Raw genomic sequence first — 20,042 nt, forward strand, 5'->3', positions numbered from 1 at the left:
TGAAGGCAGACGCTTAATGACTGAGCCACCCCGGTACCCCAATAGTCAGGATTCTTGACTACAAACAACAAATTCTGCTCTGGCTTGTATATGCAGGAAAAGACTATTAAAACATATTAGTAGTACCCAGAGCCTCCAGGAAGGCCAAAGAGCCAGGCCAGGGTGTCTAGCAGCCAGGGAAAATGTTCAACCACACCGTAGGGAAAGGGAGAGTCACCTGGCAATGTCCTGACTGCTCAAAAAACATGACATTGCTCACCTGTCCACATGATCTGTGCAAGAACGCCAGACTCATGGGCGGGAACGAACCACAAAGAAGACTAGACAATCCTTTTTTTTTTTTTTTTGTCTTTTACCTTAGAAAGGGGAGACAAAAAAAATTCCACGAACATAACACAAATGGTCCATCAAGTGTACCGAGATTAATAGAGCTTCCAAAAATACCTTTGATTTCCACTTGGGCATCTGGAAAGGAAAGGTTCTCCTCCCCCAGATCCCTGCCCCCGCCTCCCCCTAACCCCCCAGCAAGAATTCGGCTTCTTACATTTCTATGACTCTGACACACTTTATGAAACAGAAAATACATTCTTTCATTCCACTCCTGGAACCTCCCCTTATTACACAAGCATTCCAACCTAGTGATCAGTCAATGACAAAACTGATTTGGTGACCAGCAGAAAGGAGGGAACCTTCTCCCTACCCACGCTGTGCTGACTAAGGCTCTTGACCTTGAATTTTCTAATTCCAGCAGTGTCTTGACTCCTTGGTGAGATAAAAACAAGAAGAGTGCCTGGCATGCAATGTCTCAAGGCTAGAATCTATCAGTTGCTTCGCTTTGGGGCCTTACTTCTCAAAGACATTGAATGATTTTGAGTAGGCTGTTTACCTTGATGTGAGCAGAATTAGCCTTAGACACTAAGCCTTTATGGCAAGTTTTATTGTTCAAGGCAAATATAACCTGTTAAGATTTACAGGCTTTATTAACAGCAATAACCATTTTATAGCCAACATCAGTAAATCAGGGTTTATTGAGAACTCTACAATTTTAATCTGTGGAAAACCATTAAAATGTCGGATTTTCATTGGACATAATTTCTAACTTTTATGAAAGATAGATTTTCCATTTAATTGGGGAGTATAAAAAAGTGCAGTGTGGGATAATGAATTGTTTTGAAAAGAGCAAATTGGTTTTAGCTAAACAACGAGTGTCAAACACTAAAGTTTTCTCTTTAGTTAGAACTGTCCCAAGGTTAAGGTTAAAAGTAACCACAGTGACAAATACGTTCTAATACATCCAGCTCTAGGATGAGCTCATGGCGTTTAGGAAAACTTGAATTATCATCTGTTCCCATTTCAGGTATTTTGCAAAGACCATGTGACCTATTATTTCATCCAGACCAGTATGTAAATGAGCCTGGTGAGAATCTTCAAGTTCTATGCAACTTCTTGGAAAGTGTTTTACTACTACTAATACCATACTCTAGGCTCTTTAATGGGGTAAGCGAGGTGACCAAACATTGATAGTCACCGGCTTCTGTCAATACCCATTTATTTCCTCCATGTGATAGATTAAAAGAGAGGGAAGTGGAGAGCATGTCTTTGTCCTTTGATGAGCTTGAGAAGTAAGAACAGAGGGCTCAGGCAGGAGAGGTGGAGCTCATGGGCAGTCTGGGGGAAGGAGAGATGGTCTTAGCAGCCCTCTGCTTTTTCATGGGGCTGAAAATGTGTCAGATACCTTAAGACTCTCAGTTTTAATCTGATTCTCCAACCACAATGGAGCCTTAACATGTTCTCTGAGAAGCAAAGGTTTGTGAAGCTTTATAAAAGACTAGGATAAAGAGGAAGAAGACAAACCACAATAATCTGAACTATTTAGTACTAAAAACTGTTTTGCATATTCTCAGGTTTTTTTTTTTCCTTTTTTATGTCATAGCAAGCCTACAAAGAAAATATGGTTCCTATTTCTGGATGCGGAATCTGAGGTTCATGGTGGCTAGTAAATTCCTATAGGTCACAGCATCATGAAGGGCCAGTCAGGCCCTGACCCTTCGTGACAATGAGACCTGTCATGGCCAATGCCAGACATAGGAAAAATGTAATGAGGATAGAGACTACCCTAGGATCTCTCCCTTCCCCTGTTATATGTCCCCTTTTCTTCTCCTCCATGGCCTCCTCCCTGCAACTCTGGACATCCAGTACTTTTCTTTTTTTTTTTTTTTAAAGATTTTATTTATTTATTCGACAGAGATAGAGACAGCCAGAGAGAGAGGGAACACAAGCAGGGGGAGTGGGAGAGGAAGAAGCAGGCTCATAGCGGAGGAGCCTGATGTGGGGCTCGATTCCACAACGCCGGGATCACGCCCTGAGCTGAAGGCAGACGCTCAACCGCTGCGGCCCCCATCCAGTACTTTTCTATCTCCCAGCACAGCATCAAACCCAGGCTTCTGGCCCTTGGGAGCACAGGGGCTCCACAGATGTCCCTCTCCAGGCTCCTTGTCCTCCTGAGCTCCCAAAGCCTCTATTTTTTCATTGCGCTGTTCCTTGTTTCACCACCAGATTACCGATCTCAAACAAAAGCACACAATTTACACAAGGTTTAGGATTGGCATATTACCCAGAAGAAACTTTAATCTGAAACTCCATTTCTAAGGATGGAAAGTCTGGTAGCACAGCAAACAGAGAGGTTACCACTGGCCGAGGGGCCCTCAAGCTTCAGAAAGGCTTGGGGAAACTGATGGAACCCAAAGTCTCATTAAAAACCAACAAAAAATATTAGAGAAGGGAAAAAAAAAAGAATCTGAGCTTTAAGGTTAGATTGGGTTCCTTAGTGATCCGAGAGCTTGGACAAGTTCCTATAAGAAGGACATGAAAACACCTATAATCTTCTGGCATCCCTTTTGCAAATCAAATGAAATACCACAGAGAAGGCACTGAACACAGTGCCCAGCACATGGGGACATTCTATACATGGTAGCTCTTCCTATGCTTCTACAAACCACCTTCTGTGCTCATACAGGTGAGTTAGTTGTCTAGGAAGTCCTACCTCACAGACAGAAGACAACCGTACAGGTCTTCAAAGTGCCAAGGAGGAGCCCTCCTAGGTCACTGTGGGACAAAACCAGCTGAATGCCAGCGACCCTGCCAGGCACAACCCCTTCCAGTGATGATCCCGTGGCCCCAAAGCAGGTGGGCAGGAAGGGAACCATGAGCCGGAAAGGGAAGAACGTCCCTGCTCCAGGAAGATAATGGCTGGTATATTACAGTGACAATTTTGACGTAACTGATCAATTTCCACGCAGAGTTCCCAATCACGGCCATCCTGGAGAGTCATGAACTTCAGGGTCCTCACCAGATAATGATGTCAGAATGCACAGCGGTGCCCTCTTGGAGATCTGGAGACCGCGTGACAGGCACGGGCAGACATCCCTACCCTGGGAGACCCCGTTTGGAAGGGTACACATGTTCTCCCTTTCCTTCCCTATCCCTGTCCTCCTCTCTCTCAGCTTTCTTCTCTCATTCTGCCCTCCCGTCAGCAAAAACACAGATGGTGGTGGTAATAACGACCGCGTAAGCTACTGCACGCTAAAAGAGCTGTAAATATCGGTGTGCGGATACAGGTAGTATCCAACCCATAAATCCCAAGGTAACTCAAGTGTTTGGAATTGGGATGCTTTCTCGCATTATCACGATGCTATAAATGCTTGCCAGGGCCCCGCAAGAGCCCATTAACCCACAATGTAGCTGAAACACTCTCCATAGCCATCCGACAAGACAGAATGCACAAAACACAGCTTGCCCCCCACTCTCAACTCAGAATTTCTGTGTTAAAGCATCCTGCAGCCCTGGCTGCTCCTTCGAATGGCCCTCTATTTAAAATCAGCCAGCCGGGCTCTGAAATGTATTCCTAATAACATACACATGGTTAAAATAAAAGGGTCACAGGATGTCAAAGGGGCAAGGGGAAGTGCACTGAGTTACACAGCACCCCCCACCCTGCCCCGATTTCATGTCCAGACAGACATTCACAAATCAGGATTGTGAGAGGTGAGAGGTGCATGTCCAATCAGAAAAGCAGAGGGACACATTCACCGGAGCACTGAACGCCCAGCTGCCCGTCACCCGGCTCTGGAAACCAGAGCACGCTCTGCAAGGAACAAGAAGGGAGCAAAAGAAGATCAAAAATCTTTCTGTTTCACATTAAATAAAAATCTAAAAATAAGCATTTTCCTTTCTAATCATTTCCTATCATGCATGGAATGTTCACTTTAATTTTCAAGTCCGTTTACTTCATTTCTGTGAACCACTTGAGCTTTGAATAGCGTCCACCCAGCATGCTTTCTGTCGAAACATGCAAGCGTGTGTGTGTTTTTCCGTTCCCCTTTATTTTCTCCAATCCTTTGTCCTTCCAATTACAAAATCCCCCAGCAATGTTTGCGAAAAATGTGAGGCAAAGGCTCCTTCCTTTTTTTTAAAATCTACTTCTCAGTGAATAAACAAACCATAGGTCTGAGGACAGTTTCCTAGCTTCCCACAGAAGAGCCACCACTGGATTATCTATTGACCAACTCAGGCCTCCATTTAGAAAAATTATCATTCTATCAAGCATTCCTGGTACTTCCTAACTTGTCCCGGCCCCCAGTGCTGCTTTCACGACCGTATTACTCATCTGTCAGGACATCTTTTAAGAGCTACTGAAAGACTTAGGGAGGCTTCCCTATGACCACAGTATGTCGTCACTGACAATTGTATTCAAATAGCATGGTAGACGTTCTAGAAAACATGCAAGGAGCAAAAACCAGAGTGACGCTAGATTCTAGACTCCCAGTGTGAAGGAGACCTGTGGCTACAGCACTTTTTATATCCCCCACACCATCACAGTGCTGTAGGCATAATAAATGCTCAATGAACGTTTGTTCCATAGGTAAAGAAAGACTAAGGACAAACGTCGGTGAGACTCGGCACTAGGGGCTGATCTCCTTCCCCGTGCACTGTTTCACGAAGCTTTGCCTGTTTGAGTAGCTTGATGCATGACCCAATGGGTGTATCACAGTGTCCAAGGTGACTGAGGACACAAAGGATGTCACCTGTGTCATCTGAGGTCCCAAAATCAGAACACAGACTAATTCTACTCAGGCTACCTCGCAAGAGCTTTGTGTCAACAGCAAAGGAGACGAGAGGCCAATTTCCTCTTCCAACTTATTTCTTTCACAGTTTCTTCATCATCTTTAGCAAATGGGTCCAGACCGCAAGAATGCCAGACACAAGCTCTTTCACTTCCCTTAGGACCACACGGGACTCCGGTCTCCCTCTTGGGACCAAGTCTGGTCCCACAAGTCTCTTACCTCAGCCGCAGGGACTCCCTCGGGCGGTCGGCAATGCAGCACTATCATGCCTTCGATGGGAACCTCCCTTCCCTGCGGATCTTGTTCAAAGTTTTTCCGTAAATCTGCCAAAAAAAAAAAAAAAGAAAAAAAAAAGGGTGAGGTCCATGACCATTTGCTCTAGGGCCAGTATTACTCATATTTGTTCCAAATACAATAAAACAGCAAGCTTAATGTCACAAACTAGATATACCCAGAAGAGTCAGTGGGTCTCAGGAATTCAAGAAGAAGAAAATCGTTTTCCCAAATATTCACAAGCACATTTGAAATAAACCGTCACGGGACTTCCTAATGCTCTATACCGACGTGAAGGAGAAAAGATTTAATGGGGGGGGGGGAGCAAAATGAAAACAAACAAACAAAACACAACTCGTCATTTCCTGAGTCTCTGCCAACATAATCTGCTTAGCAGCTGATGAAACACTTGGCATAATAAATTGCTCTCCACAGCTATTATGCAGTTGAGATGCACGTGATTTTATTTTTTTAAATTTTTTTTTTATTAACTGAAGAATGCCTTATTAATCTGTAACCTCTGCCTCTCTCTCTTAACCCTCCAGGGGGCTCTAGAAGATGGTAATAGAGTGAGATTACCTATTAGTCTTTTATGTGTAACCAGGGAGAATGAGGCAACATCCAACCACAACAAAATCTATAACCCATCCAACCAAACATATAATTAAAAACCACAACGCCCTCCAGTCAAACAGCGACGCTGGGTATCTGCGTAGTGCCCTTCATGGAAGGTTCCGGGCACTTTGCAAACAAGCTGCACTATTAACCTTTTACACATGGAAGGGTGATGCTTGGAGAGGTTAATTGGCTTGCCAGTGGTCACAGAGAACATCAATGCCAGTGAGGGGGAAACATTCACTGAGCCTCCTGACATCCAGTCTCTGCCGGCTCACCAGCCCCAACTTTCTCAGGGAAAAGGACAGACAGATGGGTCAGAGAGAAGGAGCTTTGCTTTGAATGGCTTTCCACTTGAGTGTAAGCTTCAAGAACCGAAGTGGGAGCTGGCCTCTTCTTCTATGGAGGTGTCCCAACAGCCCTTGGATAATCTTACAGCACGGGCTTAACTCTTGCTGTCACTTGAAATCCTGGGATAGCAGACTGAAGACAGCTTTACAAGTCTTTCTCGACGTAAATGACTCCCCCTCCCTCGCAGACAATGTATTTTTCTTCAATTGAGTATCTCAAATTACAGGCTGTGGATTTATTGATTTAATTTTCTTTAGTGCTTACAATAACATGAAATATGTTCCCTGTAAAGAGCAGAGCTCCAGAATCCGTTACATCTTTACAAATTGTATAAATACATTAAACTTGCTTTTAGCAAGTCAGAAACACTGGGTGAATAACCAGCAGAACAATCCATGTATTCACGTTCTTCGGAATTCTACTCTTAATGTTTTCCCTCCCAGAGGCAACCGATGTCTTTCGTCAGTAGTGCTACATATCCAGGGGTCTTCATGAGTATATAGGAGGCAAAAGATCTTAAAAGGCCTTGCATGGCAGGCAGGGGGCAGGAGCCGCCTTCTCATTTCCCTGCTGTCCCCTGAATCATAAAGCCAGCTTCCTTCAATTCGAGATCCGTAAACTGCCACAGCCCTTAGGATTCGGAATTTCTGACTCCAAGTGTGATAAGGGTCACCTGACTTGTGATAAAACTGTGAGTGACGGACTGTGAGTCGACCCCAGAATGAAAAATCTCCCATTGCCTGCGCAGTTGGACCCCAAAGTTTCCTTTGCTCTCCCACAAGGAATCTGTGAGTCAAAAATCCCTCTTCCATAGGACTCACGTATTCATTGGGACCGCATGGAAATTAGTCTAGCACATAGTGTGAGTGTGACTCTCACGCGAGTTCTGCTCACACTCCCTTTGCTAATGGAAGGGGCTGAGTTTTTGTGGCTATTTTTGTTTGGTTTGTTTGCCATTTTGTTTTCCTTGATTGCTTTGTTTTCTAAATGAAGCCTCACTTCGTGCTACTACATAACGGTCGAAGCTTTGACAACACCAAATAATGTGTATTCAACCAGATGAAGCACAGAAAACGGATGATGGGAGTTTCTAGTCTAGCTTCCACTCCTATTCCCTTTGCTCAGAAGAAATGGGAAAGGTAGCAAAATGCATAGTTTTTGGTTAGCTCTGTACTCCACCATGTTAATACAGCAGCAGATGAAAACTAGAGCAAAATCATTTTCCCTCCCCATTCCCAACTGCTCAACAAAATAGAGAAATCTGTATATAAAAAAGGAAACCCTGTATTGACCCTGGGATGTAGGAAAGGGTGCTGTCAAGAAATTTTGAGAAAGTTCTAGCAGATCTCATCCAGCCAGGACCAAACTAAAGAAGGGATCTACCCAACCTCTTGCTCTTCCCCATGGACCCTGGAAATCACTGGAAGGTTCCAACATGACGCACAGAACACTCCTCAGTGTGGAGATACAAAGATTACAGATTAACCAGCAATGGAGTAGGGGGTCAGGGAAAAACTGTGGTGTCATGGATCAGGATCCTAGCCGGCAGCCGACCACGCACCAGACATCACACCAAGGGAGAAACGCAAGAATCACGGGGTGCTGGCCTATACCAGAGCCGGTGGCAGGAACTCTGGCATTTCTGATTCCCGAGAAGGGCAAACAGACCAGACAAATTCCAGCTAGCTACTAAATGTATTAAAAACCATGGGAATAAACTCTTAGACATAGAGGTGCATGCGTCCGGCTCTATCTCTGACTCTCACCATAGGTCACCCAACCTAATTAAGTTTCTGAATTGGCAGATCTAAGTACTTTTATCACCTATGTTAGTTCCAAGGCTTGACAAATTCAGACAGGAACCTATGCAACTTCCCAAGAGTAGGGAAACCATCCCCCGCCATATAAAAAGAATTCTTCTACAAATAAAGGAGGCAAGCCATAGAACTGAGATTGAGTGGCTTCCTCTAAGACAAGAAACAAGAGGCATTTTTGGATAACTTCTAATTTAAGCTCTTTAAAGTCAAAAGGAAATAGCAACTGAGAATCTAGAGTAGGGAGTTATAAATAGGAAACATCTGAGATCAAGAAAACTGCCACTATGCAGGGGGAAAAAAAACAAAACAACATAAGCGCTGAGTTAGAAATATACATATCAGGAAGACCGTAAACAGCATCCGGGATATTGCAGAAAATCAAACGTGGGAGGATCCAGGCAGGAAAATTAAAAAGGCAAAGGGGGACAAAGGGGATGAGGGGGCCCAAAGGAAGAGGTTGGGGTAACAGAGCAGCACAGCACCGGGCACTGGTGTTGGCAACCTCAGAAACTTGGAAGAGGGATACAAGAAGTCAAGACCCAGGCCTCTGAAGAAAGACTGCCCATCGGCTTGGTGCCGAACCTCTGTGGGACCTGACAAAGCTGGTTCTAAAAGTTTTTGGGAAAAATAGTAAGCTGGAAACAAGCAGCAACTGCCACTTCTAGGATAAAGAAACTCTCCAGGGGTGGGGGAGGAAGGAAGGGGGTGTACTGACCTGCACAGAAAATTAACAAGAAGTAACCTTTCTCCCTCCTCCAGGGATCAGGCCCCTCTGGCGCCTCCTCCTGGTGGAACCTTACAGGGAGCCAGGATCTAGCAAAAGAAGTCCCCAGCCCCAGCTTTACAAACCATAGACCAGTGGTATTAGGGGTGAGAGATAATAGCTTTGTAACCAACAAAACCCAGTTTAAGAAACTTTCTCTAGCAGGGCTCTTGGAATTGCTTACCCCCTATCTGCTTTCGACACTAGAGCCTCAGTTCTATGAAGGGGGCTTTATGTCTGCGATGGTCACCCACATATTCCCAGTGCCTACTGAACATCTGATACAGAGCATGTCCTTAATAAATATATGTTGAATGAATGAGCTAAGAGGAAAATGATAAAATGATAATAAACTTTCCAGCAAAATAAAATAACAAAAGATAACACTGAGATAGAGAAATAGAGGATTAAATATAATAGGAATTTTAGAAGGAAATAACAAGCTGAAGGAAAATAAATGATAATCTATTTAATAATGATAATAATTCTTCTCTGAGCTGTAAAAAGACTTGAGTTTGCAAAAGAGCTCACTGGATACAAGGTAAAACAGTCTTAAAAAGAAAAAAGAAAGATTCTAAATATGTCATAATTGGAATTTTGAATTTTAACAAAACTAAGAAAATTATAAAAATAATTTTATAAGTATCTTTGGAGTAAACAGACAGATGTAACTAACAATTTCATGGACCTGAAGAATTAATATTGTTAAAATTTCTATAAGACCCAAAGCCATCAATAGGTTCAATGCCATCCCTATAAAGATTCCAATGGCATTTTTTACTGAAATAGAAAAAAACAATCCTAAAACTCACGTGGAACCACAAAAGACCTTGAATAGTCAAAGCAATCTTGAAAAAGAAGAAAAAGAACAAAGCCAGAGGCATCATACTTCCTGATTTCAAATTACACTACAAAGCTACAGTAATCAAAACAATATAGCATCAGCACAGAAACAGACACACAGATTAATGGAACAGAATCGAGAAACCAGAAATAAAACCTCACATATACAGATAACTAATATTTGAAAAGGGAGCCAATTATACTAAACGAGGAAAGGATATTTCTTCAATAACACGTGGTGGGAAAATTGGATAACCACATGCAAAAGAATTAAATTGGACCCCTACATTTTAACACTCACAAAATTTAACTCAAAATGGATTAAAGACTTAGGGTGCCTAAGTGGCTGTTGGTTAAACGCCTGCCTTTGGCTCAGGTCACAATCTCAGGGTCCTGGGATCGAGCCCACAGCAGGCTCCCGGCTCAGTGGGCAGTCTGCTTCTCCCTTTCCTTCTGCTGCTCCCCACCACTCATGCTTGCACTCTCTCTCTCAAATACATAAAATCTTCCAAAGGAAACGAAGAAATGGATTAAAGACTTAAATGTATGACCTGAAACCATAAAATGACTAAAAGAAAACCTAGGGGAAGAGCTTCTCCACACAAGCCTTGACAACAACGTTTTGGATGTGACAACAATAACACAAGCAACAAAAGCAAAAACAATGAGTACTGAATCAAATTAAAAAGTTTTCGTGCAGCAAAAGAAATGGTCAACGAGGTGAAAAGGAAACTTACAGAATGGTAGAAAATATTTGCAAACCATATGTCTGATAAGGGGCTAATCCCCAAAATATACAAAGAATTCATTCAACTCAACAGCAGAAGAATACACAATCCATTTAAATAGCAGGCAAAGGACTTGGACAAACATTTTTAATGGCCAACAGGTCTGTGAAAAGGTACTCAACATCATTAATCCTCAGATAAATGCAAATCAAATCCACAGTGAGATATCACCTCACTCCAGTTAGAACGGCTGTCACCAAAAAGACAAGAGATACATGTTGACAAGAATTGGGAGAATAGGGAACCCTTGTACATTGTTGGTGGGAACGTAAATTGGCACAGCCTCTGTGGAAAACAGTATGGAATTTCCTCAAAAAATTAAACTGAGAACTACCATAGGATGCAGCAATCTCATTCCTGGATGGATGGATGGATCTATCTATCTATCTACCTACCTACCTATCTATCTATATCTCCAAAGGCAATAAAATCACTCTCTCAAAAAGACTTGACACCCTATGTTCATTGCAACATCATTGGCAAAAACAGAGACACAACCTAAGTTGTTTCATTCCATTCAACAGACGAATGTAGTTGTGTGTGGGTGGGTGGGTGTGTGCATGGGTGTATGTGTGTGTGTGTGTGTGTGTGTGTGTGTGTTTATGTGTGTATGGGAGGATTATCCAGCCTTAAAAAAGAACCAAATTCCGCCATTTGTGACAACACAGTTGGACCTTGAGGGTACTATGCTAAGTGAGATAAGTCAGACAAAGAAAGACAAATACTGTATCCTCTGGAATACAAAAAAGCCGAACTCACAAACAAGGAGTAGATTAGTGGTTGCTAGGCGTGGGGGAGTGAGGTAAATGCAAGATGGAGGTCAAAGGGTACAACTTCTAGTTACAAGATGGGGACTTGACATACAACATGGTGAATATAGTCAACGATGCTATACTGGACACTTGAAAGTTACTGCGAGAGTAAATTTTAAATGTTCTGTCTACAAAAAAGAAAAAAAATGTGCCTATGTGAGGTGATAGATACGTTAACTAACCTTATTGTGGTAATCACACCACAATATAAAAATATATCAAATCAGCACAGACCGTAAGTTACACAATGTTATTTGTCAGATATATCTCAATACAGCTACATAAATTTTTTTTTTTAAATAACTGACAACAAAACAAAAATCAGGCCATGACTAAAACTTTTTCCTCTGTTAGCATATACCAGAGTATAATTAATCATATCTATGTTTTTATTTTGGGGGGCAAGAAAGCATGGGCACTGATTTTTTATTCCCAAACAAGTTATTCTACATGAGCAAACTAACAACTACATCGTCTAAGACAAGACAGGGCTAAGAGATCGGAATCAGCTGCACACCTTTCCTGAAAACACCACCTTTTGTCAATGAGGCTCAAAGCCAGGAGTTAAGTATTTGGAAGTTGTGGTTTCAAAAATTTGGTAGTGGCCAATGAAAACCATTTAAAAATGTTTACATCTAATTTTTTTTTTTATAATATAGCAAGGAATATTCATGTCATTATCCAAAAACTCTGGAAAGAGAAATGCATAACACATCATAACCATGCATGAAAATTAAGGATAAGGATTTAAACTCCCAGGTCATTTCTTCCAGAACTCCACTGGGGAAGACTGAACACCACTGTGGAAGAAGGTGGGGCTGGAGACTGAGCATCTGTCTGAATTCTGGGTCTGTCACCTACTAGAACCTTGATTCCGTAAGTATCCTTAGCCCTCTAAGCCTTAGGTTCTTCATCTGCAACATGAGGACAATAATTTCTATTACCTGTAGTTTTTGTGAGCATTAAATGATACATAAAATCCTTTTAAGAGCAGGGTATATAACACTTCTTAATAAAGGTCACAAATATGACTAAATCCGATTATAAATCTGTGATGATTAAAAGGGGTTGGCTTTCCCATAAATCAGATATACATATTAATCATAAAATTTTCAAGCATTTTTCACGACACTCAAATGTAAGGTATTAAGTTAGTATATGGTAAAACCAGAGCAGTAATAAAATACTTATTGGATCTTAGGATGGGGAAGGGGCTTCTAAACAAAATGAAAGGAAGAATGCTTAAGGAAATGACTGGCAGATAATTGTTTTGGTAGATAATGTTTGGTAGATACTGTTAAAATTAAATTATCTCAAACCCAAACATTGCAAGCAGCAGTATAAGCAGAGGTTTGACAGCCTTAATACATTAAGGGCACTTTTGAAACAAAGTGGGAAAGATAAATACCCTAAAATAAAATGGCAAAGGGGTATGTAAGCAAAATTTACAAAAGAAGAGACATCAACAGCTAATAAAGATAATTAGAAGGCCCAATAGCACTAATTATTAAAGCAACGCCCATTTAAAAAGCATCAATAGGTCTCTTTACTTTTCCAAACAGGCTTCGGTTTATCTGTTTCTTTAGGTACTAAACCACAGAGTTCTGGGGAGGGATGCCTGGGTGGCTTAGTCAGTTAAGAAGAAGACTGAGGACATCCTTCCTCATGTTCTTTTGTCTTTTTGACTGTGGAAACACTTAAGAACTTCGATTCGAGGGGGGCGCCTTGGTGGCTCAGTTGGTTAAGCGACTGCCTTTGGCTCAGGTCATGATCCCCGGGTCCTGGGATTGAGTCCCGGGTTGGGTCAGTCTCCCTGCTCAGTGGGGAGTCTGCTTCTCCCTCGCCCTCTGCTCCCCCTCCTCGTTCTCTCTCTCTCTCTCTCAAATAAATCAGTAAAAAAAAAAAAAAAAAGAAGAAGAAGAAGAAGAAAAAGAAAGTGTGGAAAACTAGATAGTCAACACTGCTAGATGAAGTGACAATGGGTCAAAATGAAGAACAAGCTAGAAGATGTGTCGAAATCACTTTACAGGTTCATTTATACATTCACTTTCTAATGAATAAATAAATATGTGGTATATCCATACCATGGCATATTATTTGGCAATAAAAAGAAATAAAATTTGGAAGTACATATTGCAACACAGATGAATATTGAAAATAATATGCTCAGTGAAAGAAGCCAGACACAAAAGGTCATGTATTATATGATTCCAATGATTCCATTTAAATGAACTGTCCAGAACAGGCAAGTCCGGGGAGCCAGAAAGATTAGTGATTGCCTAGCACTGCAGGTGGCCGGGCCGGGGGTGGGGGGAACATTGTGGTTAATGGGAATGGTTTTATTTTTTGGTGTGATGTAAGTATTCTAGAATAGACTCTAATGATGGTTAAACCGTAGACTTTAAGTAGATGAACTGGTGGCAAGGTATTGTGGATTATACCTTAATAAAGCTATTACTTAACAGGGTTCATTTACATAATTCAAGAAATCTATTTCTAAAATTTTCTAAGAAGAGGATGAGCCAGCCACTTAGAAAAATGTGGCATGGCAACATTGCTCAAATCATCACTTATGCTGAACACCTGCTGAAAATCTAAATATACAATAATATAATAATGGTTAATAACTTTCGGTGCATTCATATAATGGAATACTATACAGACGTTAAAAAGCTTAAAGAGTATTTTAAATTGCAAGCAAATGTTGAATAAATTGCTACATAAGATAAAATAGCATGGAGCGAATGGTTTCTATCTTTTCTATATTTTTTAATACGTGAGAACTGGCCTCCTTGAAATGTAATAATTATGTTTTTATAGAATGCGTCAACTTCCAAATAAAAGTGGGTACATCTGCATTAAAATCTGCTTTGGTAGGAAGGCCTCCTAATCTGCCTTCAGGGTTTCAGTGTATGTGCAGTAGCCTCCTTCATGCACTCATGCCATGGACCAAGGGCCAGACACTGCCAGGCAGCGAAGTGCACCGGTGAACTGGACACACACCATCTCAGCCCTCCCGCAGCATATATGCTAGCAGAGAGAACAGACATGAAACAAGAAATTAAAATGTATCTAAATGAATGATGAGATAGAGCAGTAGAAAGTTCTGTAAGGATCTACACAGTGGGACCTACCTTAATCTAGGGATTCCAGGAAAGTTTCTTAGAGAAAGTTCTAGGTAAACAGAGGTAGAACACCACCCAGCCTCCATAATACACCCTGTACCACTTTTACTGTTTCAATCAGGCTTTTACTGGTTTAAAACTTTTTTTTTTTTTTTTTTGCATATAGATGCGCTCGTTTCTTTCTTGCAAGTCTCTGCAAAATGCCCGCCTAGCTACCTCTCTTTCCATAAGTTATCACATCACATAAGGACGCTCTTTTATTAGACTTGGTCTTCTATTCATATATGGAGAGGGTGGAATATAGATTTCCACCTTCTGATCTCACTTACAATCAGGCTCACATGGTCTCTGGAAAGAAGGGAAATAATAATTTTCACATTATTTTGTATAAGGGAACTGAACCAAACTGCATCCATACACAGCAAGATTGAAAGTTTTAAAATTGTAAAATAGCAACTGGTGTGGGATTACTATGTATGTTACAGGAAAAGCCCTCGAGAGAAACAATTCGACATGTCAAAGATATGCTGCTGGATGAGTCTGGGTGTCCCAATGCTCTTCTTCATTTGTTTCTGCATGTTCTGCAATGAACATGGATATTTTTATTGCCAGAAAAAATACTGTCCAAAAAAAGTCACCCTTTCCCAGGAGTTATCAGGATTCTCTAAAGTAGATCGAAGTGAATCAGAAACCAGGGAAGAAGGACATTTTGTTTCATTTTATTGTAGCAAGTTTCACTCATCACGTTTATTAAAGGAAGCAAGAAGGGCTATGGTTTTCAATCTTTTGTGACTTCTAAATTTGACTCATAGATATCTGCCCACGAGGACAAAATTTTTCATTTGTCGTGTTTCCTGCCTTGCCTCTAGTATCTGGAAGGGTATACAGTAGCCACTCAATAAGTGTTCGTTGAATGATTGAATGAGTTTCCATTTCAACTCATCCGAATGATTATGAACTTACATACAACCAGATATCCAATAGTTAAGATGACTTTCGGGAAAAGCAAACACACGAAGAGATAACTGTACTATAATGATGTTAAACTAACACTTAGTCATTATCCTCGCGGGTGCGTGTGCGTCTGCTAACGATGCTAACAGCCCCAGCACTGACCAGCGTGGGGCACTTCCCCGTCTACTCCCGCTCCTCCTTCACCCCACCGCCCTGTCTGGCTCCACAGCAGAATGCCAACGAGGCTCAAAGTGACTGGAAACACAGACAGCAGAAGGAAAGAGGAGGCCAAGGTGATGAAGCCAGGTATTTGGCTAACCTGTAAATCATCTGATCAGCACCAGGATCATCCCGAGTCAGCAGCGCCTGCCAATAAGCAGTCCATCTGGGGCGAGGCCATGGGAAGCAGCAGCCTCCCCTTCCTCACCCCATGCCCTAGTTGGCCTTTTTCTCATTTTCCTTTCATGCTACTATGTTAGAAAAGTCATTGTAGCACAAGAAAATCAATAAAAATTCAATTCCGAATAATAGTTCTTTGCGGCTCAGCAACACCAGGGAGTTATCGGCTCATTCAATGTTCTGGCAGTTAATGCAATGAAATAAAAATAATTTACTCATTCAAACCAAATCAGCCAGTGAAAAATCATAGTCATTTTTTTTAATAGTCATAGTTACAGTCATTTGTTAAGATTGCAGGAGGATGGTACAATGTCCCATTAGTGTCCGACGACACTGGTATGCAAATCAGCTCTGAATCTCTCCCATCCATATTTTTCAGAAGGAACAACAAACCCCATTTGTCATACACAAAAGGAATTTGTAACTTAGCCAAATACAGATCATTTGTTGGAATAAAGGGGCTGGTTCAAATGCAGAACAGATGGATGCCAGCAAAATGAAAGTCAAGGGCCGGTGCCCCCATTTGGTTCTGCCTCAATCCTCCAGCCTTTAGGTGGTTATGGCCTGAGAAGTCAGCTACTAACTCCCGGTCCCTGAGGAAGCATATAAAAGGCTTCCTGTCAGGTCAATTCCTTCCTCTGAATACGCTTTCCTTGCCAGCCTGGCTTGAGCCCCCTGCCCTGCTGAGATCTACGCATTCTGCACATCTCTTGACCACTGATCCATGCTGATGCCAGACTGCTCGTATCTTTCATTTCCTGTCTTCGCTGTGGCTTTTAGTTCAGATTTCGCCATGTGTCCTCAAAGGACAACTGGCTCTAAACGGTAATTCCACATGTACGTCTCTCTTTCCTAAAATCTGTGAATATTGGAGGCTCACCTCCTGCTGAGTCAATCTTGCAGCAATAGTGAAGGAGGGACACCTTCCTCCATAGTTGGCCATAGTTGAATTGCATGGGCCTCTCTGCATTCCCCCTGGCCCCACCCTAGTGCCAAGCCATGAGCGGGCTCTGTTTATTGGGACAAGAAGGCATTTGGCTGATAACAGGAGTCCTGTCGTTCAGAGACTCCTCAAGGCCGTTTTTCAGGGCCATGGAATAACTCTGGGGCTTTGCGAAATCCCGTGTTAAGCAATCTCTCTGCTGTTTCGTGGCTGTTATCAATAAATCATTTCATAACCAGTCCTGTGTGTCACTACCCCTTGCACACGAAGTAGCCTAGTTGGTCAGGCACCAGTGGTGTCACAAAGGCAGCATACGGCAGTAGGGACACACTACGGTGTGGAGAAACAGCTGCAGTCTTACAAACCGCTTTGAGCACTAATTTAACCTGCGCTCTATCGAGCTATTCCCAAGTCAATACATTCCATTGCATTTGGCCTCTTTTGCTGACAAGGATGCAAAACCATTCAGAAATTGAGCATTTATTGAAAATCAGAAGGACAAGAATCTTCATTTTGAGTCCAGGACTGATGGGAAACCAAGAAAGACCACAAACCAGGCTTGAAAGAGAGAGGCAGCGTCACAAACAGGCAAATCCTAAAGAGACTGTAACACGGCCAAGCAAGGGGATGAAGAGATCCAGTGTAATTCTGTTTACTGGGTGACTGCCCAGTCCTCTTAGCACAGACATGGCGCCTGTCACTTGCGCCCCTCCTAAGTAACTGTCTCTTGCTCTGCTGTCTTAATGGCCTCTGCTTATCTGTTGCTTACACTCACTCATGTCTTCTCCCGTCTCAGGGCCACCACAACCTGCTTCTTTGTCCGTGTCTGTCCCTTTCTCTTGCCTCAGCCGAGAATCTCTTTCTGGATCAAGTCATCCTCAGAAAAGCAAGAATCCAGAAGTACATAATCACGTGAATCCTTCTCGAGAGGGTCCCTCGTCCTGCATTTACTCACAGCGTACGTTCTTGGTCCGATGGAGATAGTGGACCGAGGAGGGACACAGTGTGGCCACCGAGGCTTATCAACACCACCTCCCTCAACAAAGAAATATGGGCATACGAGGGTACCATGCCTGTAGAAGGATTCCTGAGATTTGCTTGGACTCCAAGCTCCATGAAAGGCACTTTCTGTGTATCGATCATATTGATTTGGCTCATGGAGGACAGCTGAAGTTTGACCTAAACACCACATCTTCACAAGCTTCAATAGGGAAAAGTTATCAGGCTAAAATACAGAAATTCTCGGCTCTCTTATTTTTAAGGCATTATGTCACATTAAAATAAAGCTAATAATCTCATATTGTACCTTTACATCACGTTCCACTGAGCGCTCTCGGGACAATGTACCCCTAAGCTCCACATCCTGTGAGTTTGAGAATATGATTGCTCTTCTTGCTATGCTAATGGGGACGCTGAGTTTTAGATGAATGCAGAAGGAGACACCGAACCGAAGTGCTTTTGATCGAGGAAAAAAAAAGTGCAGTCCCAGGAATCATCGACTAGACTGCCCAGCTCTGAAGAAGTATAAAGAAAGGACACACTGCTCATCTTTCTACTGTTAGGATTCCCCCACCCCCACCCCCCAGTCCCTTAAGCCACACCCCCGCTGCCAGCTGCCCTAGAGTCCTACAGCTCAGCGTCCTCATGGACGCGCAAATGCAAAACGGACTCTGTGGTTGATGAGACGGAGTTATAAGAACAACAAAGACAAGGAAGAATCATTCCTGACATTCCGGGTACCTTCAGAACCCTCCACAGAAGTTTAGAAGGATGTGAACTGGCAATGAGGTTCAAAAGAAATGACCTAAAAATAACCTGAAGCTTTCCATACTTAACATCTCATTAGAATTCAGTACTAGTACTGCTGGAGGGGTGGGGAGGGAATAAAAAGTCGGGGAAGAGAGTCCAAAAGAAAAAGCTACCCCAGCAGTAAGAAGAATTTTTTTTTTTAACCTGCCTTTTTAGCTTTCTGATTGTCCCCCCACTCCAGGTCTCCCCGAGGCCAGGAAGGTCTATCAGGACAGGATGCGGCCAGTGTCTTGAGCATGTCAACACTGGAATATACCACCACACATCTAGCACCCCGGCCTCCTGCTTGGCCCCATATGGCAACTGAGTGGAAAGAAGGAAAACTGCATTCTGCTTTACTTCAAATCAATCTCGCCAGAACAAGAAGGATCGAAGGGGTCACGTCAGCCAGAAGTTGTGCACTTTTTTGGGAGCAAGAGCATGCTGGCTTCAGTGGGGAGGATGGGTTTTAAGATGGTAAGAGAAAGCAGGGAGGAGATCATCTCGGTCAAGGAATAACGATTGTTAGTACCGATGGAGAGAAGCGGGGCAGATTCAGGGTGTGTTCTAGAGATAAAGCTGCCACTGGGTGGGATGTGGCTGGAAGAAACAGAGGAGTCCAGGATGACGCCCGGGTCTTGTCAGGAGCACCTGGGGGGCCGCTACTGAACCAGGGAAGACTGGAGAATAAACACAGATTCGCAGCAGTGCTGAGGGAGTGAAAACCAAGAGAACTCTCTTTGCCATATATTAAAGATGTCTCCTAGATATCCAAGGATATACAAGGTGGGCAGTGAGTAAAGAAGTCAGGAGATGAGGTGTAAGGTGGGGGCTGAGAGTCATCCGCAGTCAACAGACAGGACCTGAAGCCATGGAGGGAAAGATTTCACCTGGGCAGAGCCTGAGGCTTGAGGAGAGAAGAGGTTTCAAGAGGGAGGCCTAGAGCACTCCAATACTTAGAGGGGGGAAGAGAAGGAGAGACCTGCATAGCAAACGGGGTTGTGGGTTATGAGAAGGAGAAGAAAAGACAGAAGTCACAAAAAGTAAGCTTGGGCCCCACCCCCCAGGGATTCTGATGCCACTGGGTCTCCACTGAGGTCCAGTCATCTTAATCTCGAAGCGTCTCGTGTGAATCTCATGTGCAGTGGGTTTGGGGGACTCTACACAGGAGTGCAAAGCTAGTAGGTTGAACCCAGGATGCAAAACCATCTCTTCTGACCTCCTTCTTTACGCTTCCTGCTGTTCCTGTTCCGTCTCCATAAGCTTTAAGACTATGAACCCTTCCAATCTTCAAGCTTGTATTAAATCACCATCCATTCCTCAAATGGTTAACTCTAGTCATTGCTCTAGTTCTCTCTGTGGTCAAATTTTTGGAAAAGGCTGTTCATACTACCTCTGCTTTCTCATCTCCTAAGGGATTCCGAGATCCACTATGATCTCCTAACACC

The 20,042-nt window shown here is 42.8% G+C and overlaps 1 protein-coding gene across 4 annotated transcripts in view; it reads right to left on the reverse strand.

The window, feature by feature from the left end:
- Positions 1-20,042, reverse strand: part of UNC5D (unc-5 netrin receptor D) — a 542,759-nt gene that overhangs the window by 188,153 nt on the left and 334,564 nt on the right. For all 4 annotated transcript variants that reach the window (XM_057303433.1, XM_057303432.1, XM_048226276.2 and 1 more), the window contains exon 4: positions 5,343-5,446. In XM_057303433.1, the coding sequence (XP_057159416.1) occupies positions 5,343-5,446 (104 nt within the window). The remainder of the gene's footprint in view (positions 1-5,342; positions 5,447-20,042) is intronic.

Source organism: Ursus arctos, unplaced genomic scaffold (assembly GCF_023065955.2).
Source record: "Ursus arctos isolate Adak ecotype North America unplaced genomic scaffold, UrsArc2.0 scaffold_27, whole genome shotgun sequence".
NCBI classification, from domain to species: Eukaryota; Metazoa; Chordata; class Mammalia; order Carnivora; family Ursidae; genus Ursus; species Ursus arctos.